The sequence below is a fragment of the Eleginops maclovinus genome, chromosome 4 (genome assembly GCF_036324505.1).
Source record: "Eleginops maclovinus isolate JMC-PN-2008 ecotype Puerto Natales chromosome 4, JC_Emac_rtc_rv5, whole genome shotgun sequence".
Taxonomy (NCBI): Eukaryota; Metazoa; Chordata; class Actinopteri; order Perciformes; family Eleginopidae; genus Eleginops; species Eleginops maclovinus.
This window is the reverse complement of record NC_086352.1, coordinates 22,149,111-22,171,839: the sequence shown is the minus strand read 5'-3', so window position 1 is coordinate 22,171,839 and position 22,729 is coordinate 22,149,111. Positions and strand designations below refer to the sequence as shown.

The 22,729-nt window shown below is 39.8% G+C and overlaps 1 protein-coding gene across 1 annotated transcript; it reads left to right on the top strand.

The window, feature by feature from the left end:
- Positions 1-477: 477 nt before the first annotated feature.
- On the top strand, positions 478-22,407 carry ly75 (lymphocyte antigen 75). Its single transcript, XM_063881192.1, has 35 exons — positions 478-733; positions 1,718-2,089; positions 3,269-3,442; positions 3,580-3,741; positions 4,691-4,810; positions 5,475-5,615; positions 6,114-6,311; positions 6,397-6,557; positions 6,683-6,790; positions 7,571-7,659; positions 7,739-7,908; positions 8,451-8,656; positions 10,786-10,928; positions 11,348-11,426; positions 11,669-11,740; positions 12,249-12,372; positions 12,653-12,688; positions 12,938-13,101; positions 13,381-13,433; positions 13,567-13,643; positions 13,792-13,928; positions 14,438-14,546; positions 14,662-14,822; positions 15,173-15,302; positions 15,546-15,766; positions 15,853-16,015; positions 16,321-16,485; positions 16,567-16,689; positions 17,205-17,390; positions 17,468-17,691; positions 17,814-18,021; positions 18,660-18,821; positions 18,911-19,027; positions 19,510-19,692; positions 20,720-22,407. The coding sequence occupies exons 1-35, from the start codon at positions 637-639 to the stop codon at positions 20,893-20,895; spliced, it is 5,211 nt and encodes a 1,736-aa protein (XP_063737262.1). The 5' UTR covers positions 478-636; the 3' UTR covers positions 20,896-22,407.
- The last annotated feature ends 322 nt before the right edge of the window (positions 22,408-22,729 follow it).

Genomic DNA, 22,729 nt, shown 5'->3' with positions numbered 1-22,729 from the left:
CGTCACGTGAAATGTGCTTTTAAAACCAACGAAACGTCCATTAACTATATTTTTTATGAAATAGCCTCAAAGTCAAATTGTGTATTTGCCCAGTAGAAAACGTTACGTCAAAATTGTCATTCACAAAATGCTTCCTAAAGTCCTCCATGGTTAAGAAAATAAACACGCCACAAGTTTAAAATGCTCCTTTGAATAAATCATTACTGGCTTAGAAGGTCAAATCAATAATTTGGATATGAAATCTCATTTGATTAAACTTTTATTTGACTCAGTAAGTCGTCATTTTGCCAGTTTTTTTTTATTGGCAGCCAGATAATGTACAGAAGACAATATTTACCAATACGTCTGCTTTTAGGAACACAGTTAGAAGTCTAAAAAAATAAACATCACAAAAATCATTTTTATTTCTCTCACGACTTGTCGATTTTATTTTGTAACTTTAACCGTCTTCATCCTGCCTGGTCCAGCTTCACGGCGGAGTCGGAGAAGACTGTTGACAGTTGGTAGGACTGGGTTAGGTTAGTTGAACGAACACTTTCACTTTGTAGTTAATTTATCGATCGACCAATATTCACAGTTCAACACTCCGAGAGGGCAGATTCTTTATGAATCTAACAAAGACACTCTGCCGTCACCATGCTGAACACATCCAGACTTTGCCTTTGTTTGTTGACTGTGTTGGGAACTGTTTTCTGGGGAACTTGCTCACCGGAGGCTAACCATCAAGGTTTCGGTAAGTAACGTTGCCTACCTCGCCCTACTCGGACATTTTGCTTTCTCTTCTGTTTTCATTTTTCTTAATTGCGAAGCCGTTTCTGCCGCTCAGTTTTTCGGTATAAAGTTCGTCCACAGAAGCGCGACAATGAGTCCGAGGACAATAGCTCCAAACCTGCTGCAGTCTCACGGCACACACAAACCACAGCTTTTAGTTTCAACACTTGTTTAGAAGTTTGACTTTGTTCCCATCCCCCAGTTGGTTTTAAGCCATATTTTGACAGGTCAAGCAAATTGCATATTCATCCCTCTCTCCCCATAGTAGATATGACGTTTTTATTTTCCTTTTTCGTTTTCATGTGTCTGAAATGATCGCGGAATCAGCCTTACAACATGCACATCAAGTGTGAGAGATTTAAATATACTGCCCATAAGTCAGTTCTTTCCACTGTTTTACATTTAGTTGAAATGTAAATCCTCAGATAGAGGTCAGGTTCTCCATACAATTTAATTTGTTGACAAATGCAGGCCAGCCATCCTTGTTTGGGCGGTTTCTCTGCTAACATTTCATTAGGATGGCCCTTTAAATAAAATCATGTCCATCCTTTCTTTTGCAATTATTATTTATACTCTCTTTGGCAATCTCTTCCAATATAAAGGAAATAAAAGTCAACAACATCAAAAACAAAATGGCCATTACTTGTGACGACTCCCCTCTTTACAATCTTTTTTACTGCTACAATTTCTATAATCCCCATAAAAGCACACAGGAAATTATTTGAATGCACTAAATTCTAGCTTGTATAACTTCAAATGTAAGTATGTTTTTTGTTTTGTTTTTTACTATGGGTCATTTGTGAATGTTCCCTATTGACCTAAAAATATCACAATAATGCAGCAATCATTATAGACTGGAAACTCAATCTGCTCTGGATCTTAATGGAAACAAAAATCTGTCATATTTCAATCTGTGGTGTTTTCTGTTCCTCTCCCATCACTACAGACGAGGATGCTTTTTCCATCGAGCACTCGAGCTCAGGGAGCTGTCTGGACACAGTAGCTTCGACAAAATTGAGTCTCGCTTCCTGTGACCCAAAGAACAAGTCCCAGCGATGGAAGTGGGGTTCTGGTCACCGGCTGTTCCACTTAGACACTTCCCTCTGCTTAGCGTTCAATGTCAGCTCCAAGTCGTTGTACCTGGCCGACTGTGGCTCAAACATCCTGCTGTGGTGGCGCTGCCTGGATGGGGCTGTTTACACTGTCTATCAGATGGCCCTGGCAGTCAGTGGCGGCAATGTGGCAGCCAAACGGGAGGCTAATGACAGTTGGGTAAGAGGAGGATCCCAGGACAACATCTGCCAGAAGCCGTACCGTGGTGAGTGTGGGTTCCTTTGTCCCATCTGAGAGATGGGTGCTTCTTGCTGTCGATAATGGAGCTCTGACTGAGTTATCCTCTCAGAGGTGAAAGATGGGTTGAATGCAGTTTGTGTTGAATGTGTAACTCATTAGATTCAGACTCAAATCTTCATATGAACCTTGTGATATGTTACAGTTATGACTCACCTCTGCTTTCTTTTTTATGTCACATGATCAAACAGGTTCTTGTGCATTTTTATTAGAGCTTGGCTGCTTGGGTATCTTCATTGCTACCAATTTGTACTCCTTTACAGTATACTTGGTCAGAACGTAAGGTGTGTCACATTCTAGATTAAGTAAGAGGAATTATTCTGGAACTGCCTCAGTTTCGAAACTGTGTTGTTTGAATTGTTGGGGAATTTCTTTTGCAGTGCTTCAAGATATAAATATGATGAGGGTGTAGATGTGTGTGGCCAACTCTAACCCAATTTTAAAGCTTTAAACTCCTTTCGCTTTTGTTTCATCTGAACTGTTCACTGCATGTTTAAATGTGAGCCAAAACAGATCTGATAAAAACAACTACACCTAGAAATGTATGTTATCTGTACATTAAATTATCGTACAGGTACATTTTGAGGGGTAATTTTATGTTTTTGCAAACTGCAGATTTTCCTATGAATGGTAGTAAACTGACTTTGATAGAATTGTTCATTTCTAGCTGAATGTGACATTTATAATAATATAAAATAATTTTTTTCTCTATGTTACTAATTCTTTGTTAATAAAACATTTTTTTTGCTAAAATAAAGCTGATGCCTGTATCCAGAACTGTAAAAAACTCACGAGGCAGACATTTTTGTGTTTGAAAATGTCAAGTATTTAGATGTACATTACATTCAGAGGACCCAGAATATGAGTATGATTATAAGTGGCGCAGGCTCTTTATAATGTAACCTTAATAGGACTGGCAAGACGATTCATACAAGAGACGATTTTCATTTCCTGTTCTCACGTCTAGTTGTGTGTTTGTGCATCTCGAAAAGTAGAAAGTGTGGTTTGATGTAAGCAACAAGACTCAATGTTTCCCTTTAACACACTGTCCTGACATGTTTTAGTTTTTTCTTCGAAATTACACCAATACTAGAGGCTAGAAACTAGTCGTTGACTTTGCTCTTTACGCTCCTCTCTCTTTGTGCAGTCGTCCACACCACCAATGGGAACTTTCCTGGCATTCCCTGTGAATTCCCCTTCAGACACAATGGCAGCTGGTATCACGGCTGCCTCCCAGATGAAGATTCCCCCGGACTGTCCTGGTGTTCAGTCTCACCGGACTATGACCAAGACAGAGAGAAGGGACACTGTCTATTACCTGGCATGTTTTTTTTATGTATTTCATAATATTATATTTTACAATTATTGGCCTTTTTACTAGACATTGACTATAGAGACTCAACAGTACTTACATAAGGTTCTCATATTGACACTCACACCGTCTCTTTGACCCTGCAGAGACGGGTTGCCAGACCTTGTTTGCTGGCCCGGAAGGGGATTCCTGCTATGAGTTTGTTTCGAGTGTTGCAGTGAGCTGGCATGAAGCTCTGGATTCATGTCGTAGTCAAGGAGCTGATCTGCTCAGTGTGTCTGAGCCCAATGATCTCCAGTCCAAGACCTGTAAGAGTGATACACTGCTCAGCGCTTCTTCTTCACTTTTATCATTTTTTTCTTTGTCCACTCACAAGTCTAACTAATTCAGAAACTCAAAGCAGTCAAAGCCTTCGGCTCATAATCAAATGCTCTGATATGAGAGGAATGCTTCCCCACAGATATTGTAAAATTATAAAAAATAAACAGTAGTTACAGTAACTACAAATAATTTCCTATCTTATATATATCTACTGGCCTGGATCTGTCAGAGATGAGAAATTATATTTATGGTTTTATGAAATTGTTTCAATTTGAAGGCAACCCCTCCCCCATCTGTTTGTGTAAGAAACTATATCAAGAAAGGAAACAGAAGAACTAAAATAGATCTACATATATTTTATAAAAACAAAAGAGGTTCAAGATTTTTATTGATATAAGTTATTTAATGTATTGTTATTATTGCTAAATATTAAGTGATTTAAGCTGTGTCAGTCAATAGTCCTTTATTACAGTATTTGTTACACAATGATTTCCTTCTTCTATTTGTTCTATTTCCATTTTCATCTCTTTTATCTTCTGTTCACTGTCTCACTCATCCGCAGAGAACAATTTAGATAAGTCAAATGTTGCAAATCGTCTTGCAGGCTCAAGGATATATTTGAATCATAAGTCATGTGGACTGTTTCCTTTTTTTACGTCTAAGTTAGACCATAGCCAAACTAGTTCCCTTTATCAGGCTGATTGTCCCTTCTGAAGCAAACCCTGTTTTTCTACATTTAACACTGTGCAACCAAGGTTATTTAAAAGTCCATCACAAAGTTTCAGTTTTATGTTCCTCCCACCTTTCTCCTCCTAAGTCAATTTATTATGTTGTTTGGACAATAATCAAACTGTATGATCTTCATGATCCATTTTGTCTTAGACTACTTATTTTTGATAATAAACATTTCCTCCCCTTTGTGGTTGCATTGTGCAGTTTTGGATGGCCTCGACAGAATGCCTGAGAGGATGTGGATCGGCTTGCACCAGTTAGACACGTCTAATGGCTGGCAGTGGTCCGATGGTTCCCCTCTCTCCACCCTGCGCTGGGAAACAGGTGAAGATGGAAATGTATTTTTTTTGTCGTCTAAATAAATGTCATGTAAACACAGCGTTCTAAGATGTACAAAAGTAAATAAAGGAATGATATAATCGCAACAGTCCTGCAAACAAGAACAGATTTAGCAACTGAACTTGTGGTTATTAACATCTGCTTCTTCAAGCACACCAAACCCAGCATCGTGTTGTGATGTGCTGGTGCTGCTGCTGCTGCTGCTGCTGCTGCTGCTGTCCTTCTATAAACTGAGTCTTGGTGTCAGTCAGAGAAACAAAGGGCCCAGTGTTGTAAAGAAGCTCATTGTTGCTGTTTTTTAGGCACAGTGTGGCATTGGGATTGTTGCTGTTGCTGAATAACTCATTAATAGTACTGAATGGAAGGCTTGATAAGGCCCTCTAGCTATTGTTTCTTCTAAAAGGGAAGATGTTGTTTAGTGTGAACCTGAAGGCTACAGTAGCCAGCTGGCCTTCTGCTGATATGAGCTCATTGTGGTTGCTGAAATATACAATGTGACAGTTTTTTTTTATCTGTGTGTACTGTGTTTGACAGTTATTGTGAGATCAAATCTTTTTTGATTTCACAACCAGAGGTAAATGCAACTCCTGTGCTCTGCTGTCACAGGATTTTATTTGTATTCATTGTGTGTGGTACTGTGTTTTCACAGGAATGCCGTACACCTCCAGTATTCGTGAGCCTGACTGCGGAGTCCTGAACTCTAAACAGAACTACGAATCTGAGTCATGCAACCATCAACTACCATACATCTGCAAGAAGAGTGTCAACGCCTCTGTCACAGAAACCACTGGTAGGTTAGCTGCCACCCTCCCCCTCTGCACTACCATCTCTTATGAATCGTATTGTGGAGATCGTATTGAAACGCAGGAGACGTTCATTACAGTTGAGCACACGAATGCGTGTCTCGTTTAATCACACAGTAAAAGTTATAACAAAACAAGATGGCGCTGTCCTGTAAACCAACAAGCATGGGGCTCCACGTCATCGTAAACACAGATTAATTAAAGGGACCACGATCCCTTTTTACAGTCGTACTTTCACTTTTATTTTGTAATTGCTGTCTGCAGTCAGCATATCAGGTGCAAATAGCCACCTGTATGTTTGATCTCTTTATATAGTGTCAGTGCTACATTTTCTCTCGTTTACATTTGATTGCATGTGCCTATGACTGCATTTTTGCAATATATCTGTGACTGTTTTGTCTTTTTTGATCCAAATGTGTGATTTCGGTAGACAAAATCAACCTGACTTCCCATAACAGCCTCTCTGTCTTGCTCCTTCTCTACAGGCTCTTTTGTTTACAGTGAAACAGAGTGTGCAGAGGGTTGGGTCCCGTGGAATGGCTGGTGTTACAAGTTATTAAAAGATAAACCACAAAACTTTACAGATGCCTATATGTACTGCAACCACACAGAGGGGGGGGGCTCTCTGGCCAGCCTCCACTCCATTGACAGCAAAGAGATGATCAGCACTAATTTCCACGCAGGTACAGTTAAGCACAATGCACTATGTTTGAAGCCCTGACTGTCTGATTGTGATTTTAAACATTAATGTTATTATTTGTGTGTTAGGTGGGCAGTTGTTGGATGTGTGGATCGGGCTGGTCGGTGACGGCATGAACCCCACTGTGTTCAAGTGGATTGACCAGGCCCCTGTCACCTTCACATACTGGGACCGGAACCAACCAGTCCAACCCAGTGTGGAGACCAGCTGTGTGTTCTACTCTGGACAGGTGTGGGTCTGTGCGGATGTTGTGTGACTACACCTCTGGGGCTCTGTTCTTGTCTTCTTATGATGTGCTGTTTAAGTTTGTTTGTGTAAGGCCTGACACATCAAACGAGTGTCCGTGCTCCACAGGCTCATGGTTGGCATGTCGGGGACTGCGGACAGAGGCTACCTTTTATGTGTCAGAAGAAAGGGAACGTCAAGGAATCAGCGACACAGGCCGGATGTCCCGTTAAGGATGTGAGTATTGTCTAAATCACTTGATGTTGAAAGAGAAGCCTGCTCTGTAAAGTTCATTTATTGAGATTTTGCTTATATCTTAAATCGTTTGTTCATTTATATTGGGAGTATTGCAATATACTGGTATTTTTTAATGGTAACTATGATATAACAAAATGAAATATTTAAATAATATTATAAATACATATATGGGTATAACATGCAAATCAACCAGCACCACTGAAATCATAGGTAACAGACATGTTCATAGAAACAGATTTCTCTCCACCTCGCTAAATAAAAAAGAGACGACACAGATTTAATTTTTTGGGGAATTAAACAATTTCCATGATTGCCTTCTATTTTTTTCCATTGTTTTGAAAGATGTAGCAATAATGTTGTTCTCATATCCCTGATGTTTGCAAGTGATACCGTTTCTTCCACACATGAACATTTAAGCAACTGAAGCAATTTAGCTTCTTGCAAATGTTGGTAATAATAATGAAGTCATGAAAAAGAAGGTTGTGGCCATCCAAAAGTGTCTTTTAAGGATTAGCTGTTGTTATATTATGAGATGACAAATTGTCAGTTTTTGGGTCATAAAGAGGCTAAAGAAAAATCTTGACTCTATTAGCAGCTATTGCCTGAACGTAAAACATGTGTTAAAGCAAAAACAAAACTACTCGGTACAGTCCCACCACTGAGGACTGGATGTGAATAAGAACAAGGACTTTGCATGATAGTGTTGTTTGCTTGAAAATTAAACGTAGCTCAAGTCTTACTCCTGTCACCTATCCCCAGGGCTGGAAGCAACATGGAAACTCCTGTTATCAAGTGAACACCAAACAAGTGCCTTTCAAAGATCGCTGCAACATCACTATAAACAACAGGTAAGAGTTCAGCGGGTGACTTCTGCCTGATCAAAAAAATGCTTTAATTTTTATTCTAATATTTGACTCCTCTTTCCAGGTTTGAGCAGGCCTTCATCAGCCGTCTACTTGGAGAGCACATCACCAAGGATCCTCAGTTTTTTTGGATTGGACTGCAGGATATTAATAACACAGGAGAGTACCAGTGGTTGAGCCAGGACGGGTCCCCGAGTGACGTCACATACACCGACTGGGGCGCGTTCGAACCAAGTTAGTAAAACTTGTTTATGCTTCTCTTGGTACATACTACGGGAATGGCTCAAGACTGGAGTACAAGACTAGCTTTAATGGACTAATGTTTCTTTTATTTATTCAACTGAATGTATTAAGTGAAAAAAGATGTTCCTCTTAAAGGGTTCAGCCCATTTTAAACTAATGTATCAATTTGGTTTAGTGCCCTTATTGTATGTCTAAATGTAATCTACCTGCCCCCTCTCTTACCTTGACATTACACACTGTAAAGCAATTCAATTTGGATCTATTTTTTCTAGAATATTGAGATTCAGATTTACTCATACAATAGAAATCTTTTATCGTACACTTTTTCATTTGTAGGACATTATCAGTATGTGTGTGAATGTCTGCTGAGGCTTTAAAAGTTTGTTTACATCAGGACAACAGGCCCACAATTGAGTGAGCTACATTATGCATTATTTAGAATTCTCAATCTAGCAGTCAAGCGCTTTGATTGCATATTTTAAGGAATTAACTTTTTAACGATATAACTTGATTTAACTTTACGTGTAATTCAGATCTGCATGGAGGCTGTGCAGTGATTTCAACTGAAAAACCCCTGGGCAAGTGGAGGGCGATGAACTGTACCAACTTTAGAGCCGGCACTATTTGTAGACGAGACCTCAGTCCACCTCCAGAACCAGAACCAGAACCAGAGCCGAACCCCAATGCAAAGTGTCCTAATGGATGGGTGTCCACGTCAAAGACCAAATACTGCTACAAGGTTTGTGTACTATTACTATTTTATGCATCAACGTCTGTTTAGAGATTTGCTGCTGCTGAATATGTGAAAGAAAGTTGTGTTAAGCCTTCTGATAAAATCCCTCAAGTGATGTCATTCAAGTCAGTGTTGTTTTAAAATGAGTAAAGTAAGTACACGCAGATTACCAGACTTCTGTAGCCTGCTACCCTACTAGCACAATTCACCTACGGGTTGCCTCGTGGGTAATGTAGTCAGCAGGTTATGACAAGAAATAGGTTTCTAAATCTATTATGATTTCTTTGTTTGGAACATATTTGTATGTGTTTGTAGTTTATCATGAAGTCCTATACAGTGGGGCAAAAAAGTATTTAGTCAGCCACCAATTGTGCAAGTTCTCCCATTTAAAAAGATGCTGTAATTTTCATCATAGGTACACCTCAACTATGAGAGACAAAATGAGGAAAAAAATCCAGGAAATCACATTGTAGGATTTTTAATGAATTAATTGGAAAATTCCTCGGTAAAATAAGTATTTGGTCACCTACAAACAAGCAAGATTTCTGGCTCTCACAGACCTGTAACTTCTTCTTTAAGAGGCTCCTCTGTCCTCCACTCGTTACCTGTATTAATGGCACCTTTTTGAAGTCGTTATCAGTATAAAAGACACCTGTCCACAACCTCAAACAGTCATACTCCAAACTCCACTATGGCCAAGACCAAAGAGCTGTCAAAGGAGACCAGAGACAAAATTGTAGACCTGCACCAGGCTGGGAAAACTGAATCTGCAATAGGTAAGCAGCTTGGTGTGAAGAAATCAACTGTGGGAGCAATTATTAGAAAATGGAAGACATACAAGACCACTGCTAATCTCCCTCGATCTGGGGCTCCACGCAAGATCTCACCCCGTGGGGTCAAAATGATCACAAGAACGGTGAGCAAAAATCCCAAAGCCACACGGGGGGACCTAGTGAATGACCTGCAGAGAGCTGGGACCAAAGTAACAGAGGCTACCATCAGTAACACACTACGCCGCCAGGGACTTCAATCCTGCAGTTCCAGACGTGTCCCCCTGCTTAAGCCAGTACATGTCCAGGCCCGTCTGAAGTTTGCTAGAGGGCATTTGGATGATCCAGAAGAGGATTGGGAGAATGTCATATGGTCAGATGAAACCAAAATAGAACTTTTTGGTAAAAACTCAACTCGTCGTGTTTGGAGGAGAAAGAATGCAGAGTTGCCTCCAAAGAACACCATACCTACTGTGAAGCATGGGGGTGGAAACATCATGCTTTGGGGCTGTTTTTCTGCAAAGGGACCAGGACGACTGATCCGTGTAGGGAAAGAATGAATGGGGCCATGTATCGTGAGATTTTGAGTGAAAACCTCCTTCCATCAGCAAGGGCACTGAAGATGAAGCGTGGCTGGGTCTTTCAGCATGACAATGATCCCAAACACACCGCCAGGGCAACGAAGGAGTGGCTCCGTAAGAAGCATTTCAAGGTCCTGGAGTGGCCTAGCCAGTGTCCAGATCTCAACCCCATAGAAAATCTTTGGAGGGAGTTGAAAGTCCGTGTTGCCCAGCGACAGCCCCAAAACATCACTGCTTTAGAGGAGATCTGCATGGAGGAATGGGCCAAAATACCAGCAACAGTGTGTGAAAACCTTGTGAAGACTTACAGAAAACGTTTGACCTCTGTCATTGCCAACAAAGGGTATATAACAAAGTATTGAGATGAACTTTTGTTATTGACCAAATACTTATTTTCCACAATCATTTGAAATAAATTCTTTAAAAATCCTACAATGTGATTTTCTGGATTTTTTTTTCTCATTCTGCCTCTCATAGTTGAGGTTTACCTATGATAAAAATTACAGGCCTCTCTCATCTTTTTAAATGGGACAACTTGCACAATTGGTGGCTGACTAAATACTTTTTTGCCCCACTGTATATAGTGCATTGTGAGCATGTTCTACTAAGGCTGCTTTTTCATTGGACAAATCACAACAATTATATGTCTTGGGTTTTTCCCATGGTTTTCCTAGCGTACAGATTGTAACTACACTCTAAATCACAAACATTTTTTACAATCCGGTCTGTCACTTTACTGGCACTGTTTTAGTAGCTGTTGTAAATGTTTGTTTCACCTTGTCAGGTGTTTCATGAGGAACGGCTGAGTAGGAAGCGCTCCTGGGAGGAATCTCAACTGTTCTGTGAGGCCCTGGGAGCCAACCTGCCCAGCTTCACAAACAATGAGGAGATGAGGGCCCTGCACAGCATAATGAGGGACAGCATCAGGTATACACATACTGCTTGTTTCAAGCACTATAAGCATTCATGTATTTTTCATTGTTTTTTTTTGGAACATTTTGACATAAATAAATCAAATTCATTGTCGCTTTAATTTAGCTTACATTTTTCTACACGCGTCCTGCAAAAAAACTTGAAGGGACAAGCCCTACCAGTGATTTACCAGAAAGATGAATGCTAAACATGAGATGTGTCTTCATAAGCGGATACCGCAGAGCTAAACCTCCTCTCATTGTTGGCATAACCACTCTACACTTCACTTGAATGTTAGAATAAACACATACAATCTCATGGCTCAAATTTCGCACTTGTTCAATGAGTTAATATTAAACAGATGTATCTCAAAATAAAGTTGTTTTATTACCTTGAGTGCTGTGAATAATAATTGGTTTGCTCTGGTGTTGCAGTGATAATAGGTACTTCTGGGTTGGCCTGAACAGGAGGAACCCAAATGATCGCTCCTGGGAGTGGAGCGACGGCAAGCCCGTGAGTACAAACCTAACCCTGAACGCTTCCCTAAGACTTTAAGACAATATTATTACATGCGATATTTTAAACATTGTACTTTTGGTATGTCAAACAAATAAATTCTGTGCTGGATTAAAAAACATGTTGGATCTCAAACTACAAATTTCTATATCTTAAAGCAGAATTTCTGATGCATATATATTCATTGCGCTGTATAGCATGTGCTTCTGTCAAATCTGTGTACTTTGTTTTCCTAACAGGTATCTATGAATGTGTTACAACAAGATTTCCATGAGGATGATGCATACAGTCGGAACTGCGCTGCATTCAAGGTGTGCTGTGTAGATGTGTACTGGTAAAATGAGACTTTCAAGGAGGCGTGTTATTGAAAACATGTTTTCACTTCTCTACCTACGGCTTGTGTTTTTTTTATCTTATTTTTCCGCATTTGTTTTGTTATGGTATAGTAATGTCTGGTTTTCAGTAGCGTAGAGCTAAATCTGTGATTAAAGCTGTTTGTACGAGTCACAAGAGGGACAACAGCTAAAATATGCCTCTATTGACTCTGTGAGTTCAAAGACAGCTAGTTAGAACAGTGTGTTTATTCATTTGACCCCTGTGACACAGACAGTAGCAGTTTTTTTATCTCGCCTCTCAGAATCAGACATTTAAGGTTGTCTCATTGAGTGATTGTGTTGTCAGAAGGAAAGTCCCTCCCTTCTGAAACCATCACTGAAGTCCGGGGAATAACACAATGTGCCATGTCACAGATATGAAACTGCTTTTGCTGTATATTTCCTTCTTGATAATGTGTGTGCAAACAATCCGTGTGCTCGTCAGACATCGAGGAGCAGCTTAAAGCACCTAATTGTGTTCCTGATGCACGACTTATCCCCCGCACCTTTCTTTGCCACGCCATTTCACTGTGACGCCAGGCTAGAGTGGGTCTGCCAAATACCCCGTGGTAAGACTACACATATAATGAACACCTCAGTGTATGTGTGCACAAAGGCTGTTGTTTGTGAAGACACCTCTCATCAAGGCTGCTTAATAAGAGGAATTTGAAATGTCACTAGAATCATGCGATCCACACAGTATTTGATTTATTTATACAGCTTTATACAGCACAATAACAAATTAAAGAAAGCAATTTATCCACATTGGATTGAAGAACGTAACATGATTTTGTTATTTGTGGGTTTACGGTTGTGCTTCTAACTCAGTCTTTGTTAATGCTTGGACAGGAAAGACACCAAAGAGCCCAGACTGGTACAATCCAGGTAATGACCAACACTTTTCCGATTCTCAAGGTTTCAAGGTTTTATTTGTCATATGCACAGCAGATACAACGTATATGTTGGCAATGAAAATCTTATGTCGCGTGCTCCTCCAACAACTCCACATACATGGTGCAAATATGAAAGTATGAAATAATTTCATCCTTGCATTTCTGTGTTCGGGTGTATAATGATTATTGTAACGGTCTTAAATGTGTCGTTGTTTTTAGTCATGTTTTCTGTGCTTTTCAGACGGACACCATGAGACATCTATCTTCATAGATGGAGCAGAGTTTTGGTTTGTTAAGGAGCCTAAGCTGACATTTGACGAGGCACAGCTCTTTTGCAGAACCAGTGACAGTAACTTGGCTTCACCAATCAGCTCCTCTGCTACTGGAAAGATCCAGAAGTACATAGTAAGTTTTGAAACTTTTCTTTTCTAATTTCTAACTATGGCTATTGTACTGGCTCATTGACAACTGTCACTCAGATTTTTGTTTCGGCCCTAAACCTTATCAACTGCAGACACCTAGTATAAGCTAACCCTAAAACATTGGTTGAACTGAAGGGCTCCCAAATACGATTTGGACACATACTTGAACTTCGGACAAGCAGCGAAATATTTTTTGAATACCATATGTACATTAATTACTTGAACATTCTTTTTGGTAGTAATGCTTGCATGTTTTTAACAGATGTCGAGTTCTCCAAAGGAGAGCTGGTGGGTCAACTTGGAAGACCCCATGTTGTAAGCTGGCTTAGTCACACTCACTTACAGTAATCTGTTATTGTACAAGCAAAATAAAAAGAGCATATCTGCACATTCAACTGTGTATGATGAAATGTCATGTTGATGCTAACTGAAACTCTGTGTGTTCTAGGCAACCCCGTATTCCCTTTTATCATACAGCTTTCCTGGGCAGATGCACCTCCATGAGTGCTGAAACTTTATTTATAAGTGAGTCAACATCATAGTGTTCCTATACAGCTGAGGATGATTTGGTGTATTTTATCAATTGTTAACTATATTGTAACGGAATAAAGCTAATTCTAACACGCTCAAATTTAGATCAGTTAAAATAATCTTACATTCTGTTTGCGTGCAGAGCGTGAGCGCAGCTGCGGTCAACGATTTCCTTTTGTGTGTGAGAGACACAACATCACGTCAGTGGAGATAAACCCTCTGGAGCCTCGACCTGAAGGACAGCCCTGCGGAAATAAGTTTCAGCAGTTCAGAAATAAGGTCTGATCCTCAAACAGATTTTATATCTACATTTTAGTAAGTGCCTGACGTTTCAAAAACAGATTAACTATGGTCCTTTGAGCTAACGAGATTAGAGCTTGGAACATTTACTTCAGAAAAAGCCTGGACACTCTTTGAACACCGACTGATAATTGTGAATTTACTTTAAAAAAGGCCCAACATAGATTATCTCTGTAGTGTGAGATGTGTGAGATCATGTGCTGTGAAAGAGAAAACTGTAATATCTTATATCAAACGATCCTCATATTCGTCACTTAGGTTGTTAGCAAATTACGAATAACTTCTTAGCAAGATGGATCCACATAAAAAATTGGCGTGGCATCTGCCCGCTCTATATCTGTTTGTTAATTTGATTTCACCTTCATTTAAGTCTCTTGAGATACACTAACTCTGTGACAAGCAATAACAGGGTCATTTCACATTCCTGAATAGCATGTTGCACAATAACAAAGTCATATTCATCTAATGATGATGTCTTTCTCTTGTAGTGCTACACTGTGATGTCAAGCTGGAAGCCTGTGACGTTCAGAATTGCTAATGAGGATTGCCAGTCAGTGAAGGGAACCCTGGTCACTATATCAGACCAGGTGGAGCAAGGTGAGGACCTATAGTTGTGCATGTCATGATCCTTATGTTTGTTTAAGGTCAAAGCTTGTTGTATAAGAAATACTTTTTCCTCAGAGCATTGTTGTACTAAATGTGTTCCTTTTAGACTTCCTCACCACCCTGTTGCCGAGTGTGAGATACATGGAAAGGACATGGATTGGTCTGAAAATCAGACATCACGACCCAGAATGGGTGGACCAGTCCCCAGTTAACTACTTCAACTTCAACTCCCTGCTCCTGGGCATGCACAAGGCTATAAAAATCAACGTAAGTTCCCCTCACCTAACTGCAGAATAAAATAGGAATCCACCAATTTAAGAAATCAGATTTTAGAGGTCTTTTGGGGAAATATTGCTTGTTGTACCAAAAGGTTGTGTAAAGCCTCCAGGGGGAAATGTCGAAATGTGATATAATACCCAAATGATGTGCGCTAGGCCGAATAAAACAATTGTAATATGAAGCCAAATTTGGGGATGTGCAGTTACATTCAAACCGCTGTAACCTATTCTTTACTGATAGCATTGGCCAGTGGTAGCACATACTTAAATAAAAAGGGCAAAAAGCCTTTTAACACATTTTAATTCACAAGGTGATTCTTGTCTGTTCTTGCTTGACAGAAATATGACGAAGAGAGTATGGATTTGTGTGTGTTTATGATCAACAACCCAAACTCTGCCATGCTCGGTACCTGGGACTTTACTTCCTGTACAGATCATCAAAACCTGGCGGTCTGTCAGCACTATGCAGGTAAATCCCCACCTCAAACACTTAATGCTACTTTTTTTAACCAAAAGGTCACAGTGGCATGCTAAGGTTCCTTTCTTGATCATTGTTTTATTAAATAAATTGATCATTAAATTTAAAAAAACAGCAAGAAAAAAGAAAGCAATCTAATCTTTCAGCAGCCAAGATTTTGGAGCAACATATTTTGCATATTACACAATTTACATGATGTGATGACTTTTGAACACAAAGACTTACTCATTTCAGATAAAGCGGAAGGGCCCCATGTCCCAACAGAGCCCTTCAACGTCAATAACCACACCTTCCTGCTGCTTGCACAAAATCTCACCTGGTTTGAGGCCTTAGAGCAGTGTCAGAAGCACAAAATGGAATTGGCCAGTGTGGCCGATACCTTCTTGCAGGCCACCCTCACTGTGCATGTGAGCCGTGCACAAACACCCATGTGGATCGGCCTCTTCAGTGAAGACGTGAGTGTGCCGATGAAAGGCTGCCTTACATACAACAACCATTACAAGGTTTGGATCAGAATGAAATCGTACTTTGTTGTTTTTAGGATGGAATCCACTACCGCTGGACGGACCACAGCCACACTGTGTTCAGTCGCTGGTCTTCTGATGTCACTAGCGGCCCATGTGTCTACCTCGACACCGATGGCTTCTGGAAAGCCACCTTGTGTGAGGACCAGCTAGGAGGCGCTATCTGCCACAAACCACATGGTGAGAGAAAATCTGAAATACCCTGTGTTCCTCACAATGGCAGCTAATTCCTGTTAGTGGTGGTTTACCAAACTTTAAAGTTTATACTTTGGCTATGCCAGTTCTTGGTCAAAAGTTTTAGGGCAAATGGTTCTATAACCCTGCTATAAAGTCGTCTGTGTTAACAGGATGCAAAGTCTGTGAGGACATTTTGAAATATAGAAAATTCTCCAGTTAAATTCTCTTTCTTCCTTTGTCGGCACGCATCATTATTCTTTCAATAATTTGAAAATATCTAAAACAAAATGTCCACTCATGTATTACAGAGGAGATCATCACCACACCAGAGGATGTCGCCGTGAAGTGCCCTCATAAGATTAATGGTCCAAACTGGATCCCATTCAAGAACAACTGCTACTCCTTCCAGCTGGTCGCCACCAGATGGGACCAGTTTAACCAAGATCAGATTCAGGAAACCTGCAAAAAACTTCGTAAGAACATTTGGCATGCGTTGTTTTTTGGAGATCTGTTTATATAACGTTTCTATAGCAGGTGATGCATTTATGTTTCAGATGCAGATGCAGACATCATAACCATTCGAAACGCAGAGGAGAACGAGTTTATTAAGCAGCAACTCCTACCGTTTCGAAACTTGGTCCAGTTTGTTTGGCTGGGGATGTTCAAAGATGAAAACGGTAGGTCATTCAAGCACATCTGTATTTTTTTTGTCGCTTTTAAGGCTGCAATAGGTGTGTTACGCTACAGGAGTGAAGGCATTTTTCCGCTAATACAGATCTGACACCAGAGAGAGATCTTTTTCGTCTTTTATATCAAACTTCTTCCGTGTCTGTTCATAAACTGTGACTAAAATCACCAGTATACTCACAGGTCTTGTTGGCCTTAGTTTTTATGGATGCTGAGAAGTTCTGCTATAGCCTTCTGCATGGTGGGTGTTCCCCAGGGCTTATTTGTAGTACTGCTGCATAATACCTATACGATGTACATTTTAGTTCAAATTGAGCAGCAAGTTATTGACAGATTGCCGATTCTTTTTCCATCTTCAGGGTATGCAGGTTATGTTATAGTGTTTTTGTTGGTTTTTGAATATGATAATTATTGTCTTTTATGTATTCATTATATTGACATTAACTTGTGTGTGTTTATTTCACATTACAAGGGTTGATAATAGTCATTTTTGGTTATGCTCTAGATAACCAGATGAAGTGGTATGATGGCACCAATGTACAATATTCCAACTGGGCCACTGGCAGACCAGAAGTTGAAGGACCGTTTATGGCTGGCCTCACCGTCGACAGCAGCTGGTTTTTCATCTCAAAGCAAGAATTATTCCAAGAGTTCAAACAGAGGAGCATTGTGACCTGCAAACTGGACAATGGTTAGTATACAACACTTAAAATCATGATGTATATTTCTCTGTCCAACCTGTAATAATGATCTTTCGTTTCTTCCAAGAACCAAAACACGAGTACAACCAGTCACCCACGGACTTCCAACATTACGGCAACTTAACTTATCAGGTGCTCAACAGTAAGATGACCTGGCACCAGGCTCTGGAGGACTGTAGTGAGCGTGGAGGCCACCTGGCCAGTGTCCACGACCTCCAGCACAATGCTCATCTGAAGCTCATTGCCAAGACGGATGGATTCCCACTGTGGATCGGTCTATCGAGCCAAGATGTAAGACTTCTACTTAACCAAAATATTGTCCAAGCTTACACTGAGTACATCCCAAGTTTATCTTTTTTATTTCACATGTTGTTGCGAAATGGGCTAACATTAGTGTCTCTTTCTCTGTGCAGGTCAGTGGCTCAAACTTTGAGTGGTCCGATGGAACAAGATTTGACTACAAAGCCATGATCTCTGACTCACTGCAGGCCCCTGTCTCAGACAAACAAGAGCCCAGCTGTGTTATGGTAACCCCTTCTGGAGCCTGGGTGAGGACCAGCTGCAATACGGTGGTAGAGGGAGCCATCTGCTACACCACCTCCATCACCACCTCCTCCCAAAGTAAGACATCAACGCATTTTAAGCATAGAACCACATTCTTCTCATGTAGGAAAAAGGAAGTGACTAAAGTTGTGGCGAATAAGATGGTCTCATTTGGCCAATTGACAAGTCATTCTTACGACTTCAATGTGATCACGATTTTTTACTTGAAATGCACAATGGAAAAACTGAAACGTTGACTTTAATTAAATGTATTATGTCTATAGATTTTACATTACTATATTAGGTGAAGTTATATTCACAGATTAAGTTTTTTCAGTATAGACACAACATGGACTCTACAAAGACATTTATTTGAACAACATGTTGATATCTGTTTCAAATCTTTGTGTGTCATAAACGAACAATTCAAAGATTCAAAGGTTTTATTGTCATGATATATACAAAACTAAGATGTAACAATGAAAACAGATCTATGTTGCTGCACCAGAACATTACCTAAAAACAATGAAATATTAATATACCTGACCAGTTATCAGGGTTATTTCTATTATTGATGTTCAGCAGGTGAATGAATCAAAGTTTCCTTGCAAAGTCATGAATCAAAATGTTCACCAACTTCATTTTTTTGAGTTTCACATGAATTTCCCAGTTCCGCCATTGAGCTTTGGCCATCTTGTTTCTGTGTTATGAATCAGGAGCCAGACAGCTGTTTTCCTCGGGGGCCAATCACTGCCCTCAGATTAATGGCATGTCGATGTGGGTGCAGCACCAGGATCTGTGCTACGCCTTTGATATGAGCTTCTACAACTACAGCGTGTACAGCATGCAGAAGGCCCGGAGCATCTGCCAGAGCATGGGTGAGATGCTGTCCGGTGTATGAAGGGTTATCATCCGTATTCATCTGAAGCAACTGTGGTCCACTTTTTTCTTTTTGTTCTTTTCATAGATGCTCAACTGCTGACCCTAAAAAGCAAAGAGGAGAAGGACTTTGTGTCAAAGCACATTGTTGATGACACCCTAATCACCAGCCGTGTGTGGCTCGACATGGAGCTCGATACTCAAGGTACAACCCAGCACTTTAAATGGAATAAAGAAAAACAACAATTACAGTTTACAGGTCCAAACTATCTTGAATCTGGTTATATGCCTATCATTTAGGTGAAGCTGGCCTTCTCGATAAAAATATCGAAAAATGGTCAACTGAAAACATTACTTACTTGGATTCAGAGCGTTTGGAAAATATCAAATCTGAGTTTTAAAAAATAGGTTGATTAATGTGGGAGTGATAGTTGATTCCAATCCAGTTTCAAATTATCATGTAGTATTGATTGTACAAGTGTAAACATCATCATAATCTAAAGGTAGGAAAGGCTGCTCCAAGTAACAAAAAAATCAATGATGTTGTTTCAATTGATCCGTGTGATACCACGATCGTTGTAGTCGGATATTTCTCCTCAACATCAATTAGAAACACATTATTTGTGACAATTGCGGTGCTAGTCATTCTCCTTTTCCCGTCCCTCCATCACCCTCTCTTACTGTCAGGCCAGCCTCTGTCCTGGCAGGATGGCTCAGCACTGGATTACTCCAACTGGAAGTCTGAGGCTTTGGTTAGTGGGAAGAAGTCCATGCCCCACTGTGCCGTCATGATGGCAGGAAACGAAGGAAACTGGACACGTGCCAGCTGTGACACAAGCTACAGTCGTGTTGTCTGCAAAACTCAAGCAAGTAAGTATTGCGATGGGAGATGCACTTGTTTGCTCTCTTAAAAAGAGGAAGAAAGATGCTGCTCTCATATCTGTATGATAATTCTAAATGTATGTAAAGATACATCTGGAGGCAGCAGCTGTTTAGCTTAACTTTGCACAAAGACAAGAAGAAAGAGTTAGCCAGGAGGTTTCTGATCCTATAGCACATCAGCACACATAAAATAGCACACTTTCCCTTTTAAACTTCAGTTTTTGTAAAGATTAAACTACAATACATATTTTGTATATCGGTTTGTGTGATCTCCAGTAGGTGCTGGTGGGCAGATAGTGCTACCTTTTGACTAAAACCAGGCTAGCTGTTTTCCACTCTTTTGAGTCTCTCTGCTAAAATAATCTGACTGTTTGTTCACCGAAGCTTCAGATTTCCTTTACTAAGAAGCCGAACAAGCGTATTTTTAAATCTACTTCAGCACAAAAGCTTTATCTTTTCAAAAGTGACAGAAGTTCATTGACAACGTTTGTATGTTTCAACCCAAACAGATTTACTTAAAGGTCACTTTTTCATGTCTTTCATACATTAATACGTGTCCCCTTTATGTAAAGAGATTCAGAAAGTTTCAGGAAAGAAGAATTTATTTTGTTTTGTCCCAATCCATCGATAAATAATGAGAATGAGCTGATCAGATTTTGGCCACTTTGTGATGTCACAATGTTGTGTTGGGGTTGTACAACCATTAGCCAATAATCAACCAAGGTAACACCCGCCCACCTTATCACCTGAATCTGCTTCTAGAGCACCCTTTTAAAAACATTTTTAAACCAAGCATCTCGCAGAAGGGCTGGCCATCAGTAGCTCATTAGCATTTAAAGCTACAGTACAGACACAGAATCAGCACTTTTGAAACTTTTAAATGACTTCCACCAACACAGCAGGTCTGAACTCAAATAAAAGCTGCAGGTTATGAATCATGAGGAAATCTTGTTCAGTGGGAACACAAAAACCTCTGGTTGCAAACCGATTGATGACTCCACTTTTGCATCCTCAGAGTCCGGAGGCTCTCCTGTGGCATTGGGTCTCTTCATCGTGGTCGTTATCGCTATCCTTTTAGCCATCGGCTTCATCGTCTATAAGAAGAAAAGATCCTACTTCTCTTCCACCGTCCGCTACAAGAGAACCTTTGATGAATCAGACGCCACCAGTATTATAACAGAAGCTGACTAAGTTTCAGCCTCAGGCAGTATTTACGCGCCTTGTGTGCATTTTAGTACTTTTCAGCAAGAGCAGATGCAGCCTTTCCCTTTTTTAAATTATTTATTTATCATGTTGAAGCAAACTTTCTCAAATGATGTGTGAAAGTGTAAATATTGTTAGAGAATTGTAAAAATCTGCCAATTCAGTTTCTTGATTCTGGGTTACCTTAGATTGTGTTGATTAGGAGCCAAGCGTTATACAGTATGAACATACTGGGGCTGTTCTCGGGTAAATGTTGATCAATGAAATCAGTGCAATGTTTGAGTTTTTAAATTGTAAGGAGATGAAATATGCAACCAGACAAGATTCCCATTCAGGCCTTATTACAGGGGTTAAACTGCAGTGTTGATAAGTGACTCCAAGCTATTAGTAACAAAACAAACTGTATATACCATTACTCAATCTATTCCAATGTGGCTTCAGATAATTAATACATTAATAGACTAAAAGGCAGGTTCACCTGAAAATATTTTAGACCTGTTTTTCTTTCACAGTTTTATTTATATAGAGATTCTCGTTTAAATACTCACGATACAGCCCAGATCTCACTCTGAATCGTTTCAGAGCTGGTTTTCTACAATGGTACGCCCAATACCAATCTATGAGCAAACACGAGGAAACTAAAGACTGTCAAATTTAAATGTGTTATTATTTTTGATAAGAAACTTGGCTTTTGAGTTCTTTATTTTGTTTTATTTTGTTAACCAAGCTGCACTTCATTGGCCCAAGCAAAATCTATCTTTTCAAACTTCAGCAAAGGATTAAGAGTTTGCACTCTGGTCAAGAAGCTACATTGTTTTTATTTATTGGACTGTGCCTTTTAAATAAATTAGGTAATGTATGATTGATGAAAAAATCACTCACTGTGCCTTTAACATCATAACTTCAGAAGAAATGGGAGGTTTTAAGCCACTGGGTAGTGTAATTTGCTGTGTATTACCTGATTCAGTCGTCTTATTAGTACCTAACTGTGTATTTGTTCACAATACATTAATGATTGAAGGGAAAAACCTGATCTTGTAGTCCTGCTGATCAGTTTTGTAAGTGTAGACACTGGCTTGCCTAAAAATGACGACATCGACAAACGACATCTATTTGTATAAAGTTTGTGTTAATGTAGATCTGACTCCCTATGCACTTACTACTGAGCAAGAATGCACTTTAATATGTTCCAGCTATGTTTAAGCACAATGAGGTTAAGGGTTTTAGAGACATTTAAATTGCACTGGCGTTTGCTGTGAATGCTTTGTAAATACGTTTTAAACTGAGAATGAACCAAAGATGCTGAGTTGTTTTGAATGTCAAAAGCCTGATCTTTCTTTTTATTTTGTGGAACTGCGTCAATACGGCTTGTTAACCCCTTCATATCAACTTGTAAACCAAATGTAAGTGGGTTGGGTTTTTTTTTTTTACTTATCACTCTTAAACAGGTCTATCAGCTCAATCAGGTACATTATCCTTCCAATAAAATTTCTCCAAACACTTGTTTTTTTTCATTTTGTTCATTATAATAAGTGTTTTAACGATATATTTTAACCTATAAAGATTGTAATTTATTCTTAGCGAATTCAACCATTATGACATGAACAAGGTGATTTTCACAAGGTTTTTTTAAAAGGACACTCCATCCTAAAAAACCTTGCTGAAGTTTGTTTTAATTGGATATTGGAAAGACATTCACCAGGGATCTAGCGTAACTTCTTCCTCTGCTGTCAGAGGACGGTGAGCTCACATCCGAGCCGTCACTCTCAACCACAGGGTTTCTGTCAGAGACGATCAATAAATGACTGTCTCACACACAACC

Bases quoted from the DNA above. Each gene is read 5' to 3' on its own strand.
- ly75 (XM_063881192.1), top strand. From the start codon at position 637: ATGCTGAACACATCCAGACTTTGCCTTTGTTTGTTGACTGTGTTGGGA. The intron at 13,644-13,791 runs GTGAGTCAACAT...GTTTGCGTGCAG, and splicing joins TGCTGAAACTTTATTTATAA to AGCGTGAGCGCAGCTGCGGT. The intron at 13,929-14,437 runs GTCTGATCCTCA...TTTCTCTTGTAG, and splicing joins TTCAGCAGTTCAGAAATAAG to TGCTACACTGTGATGTCAAG.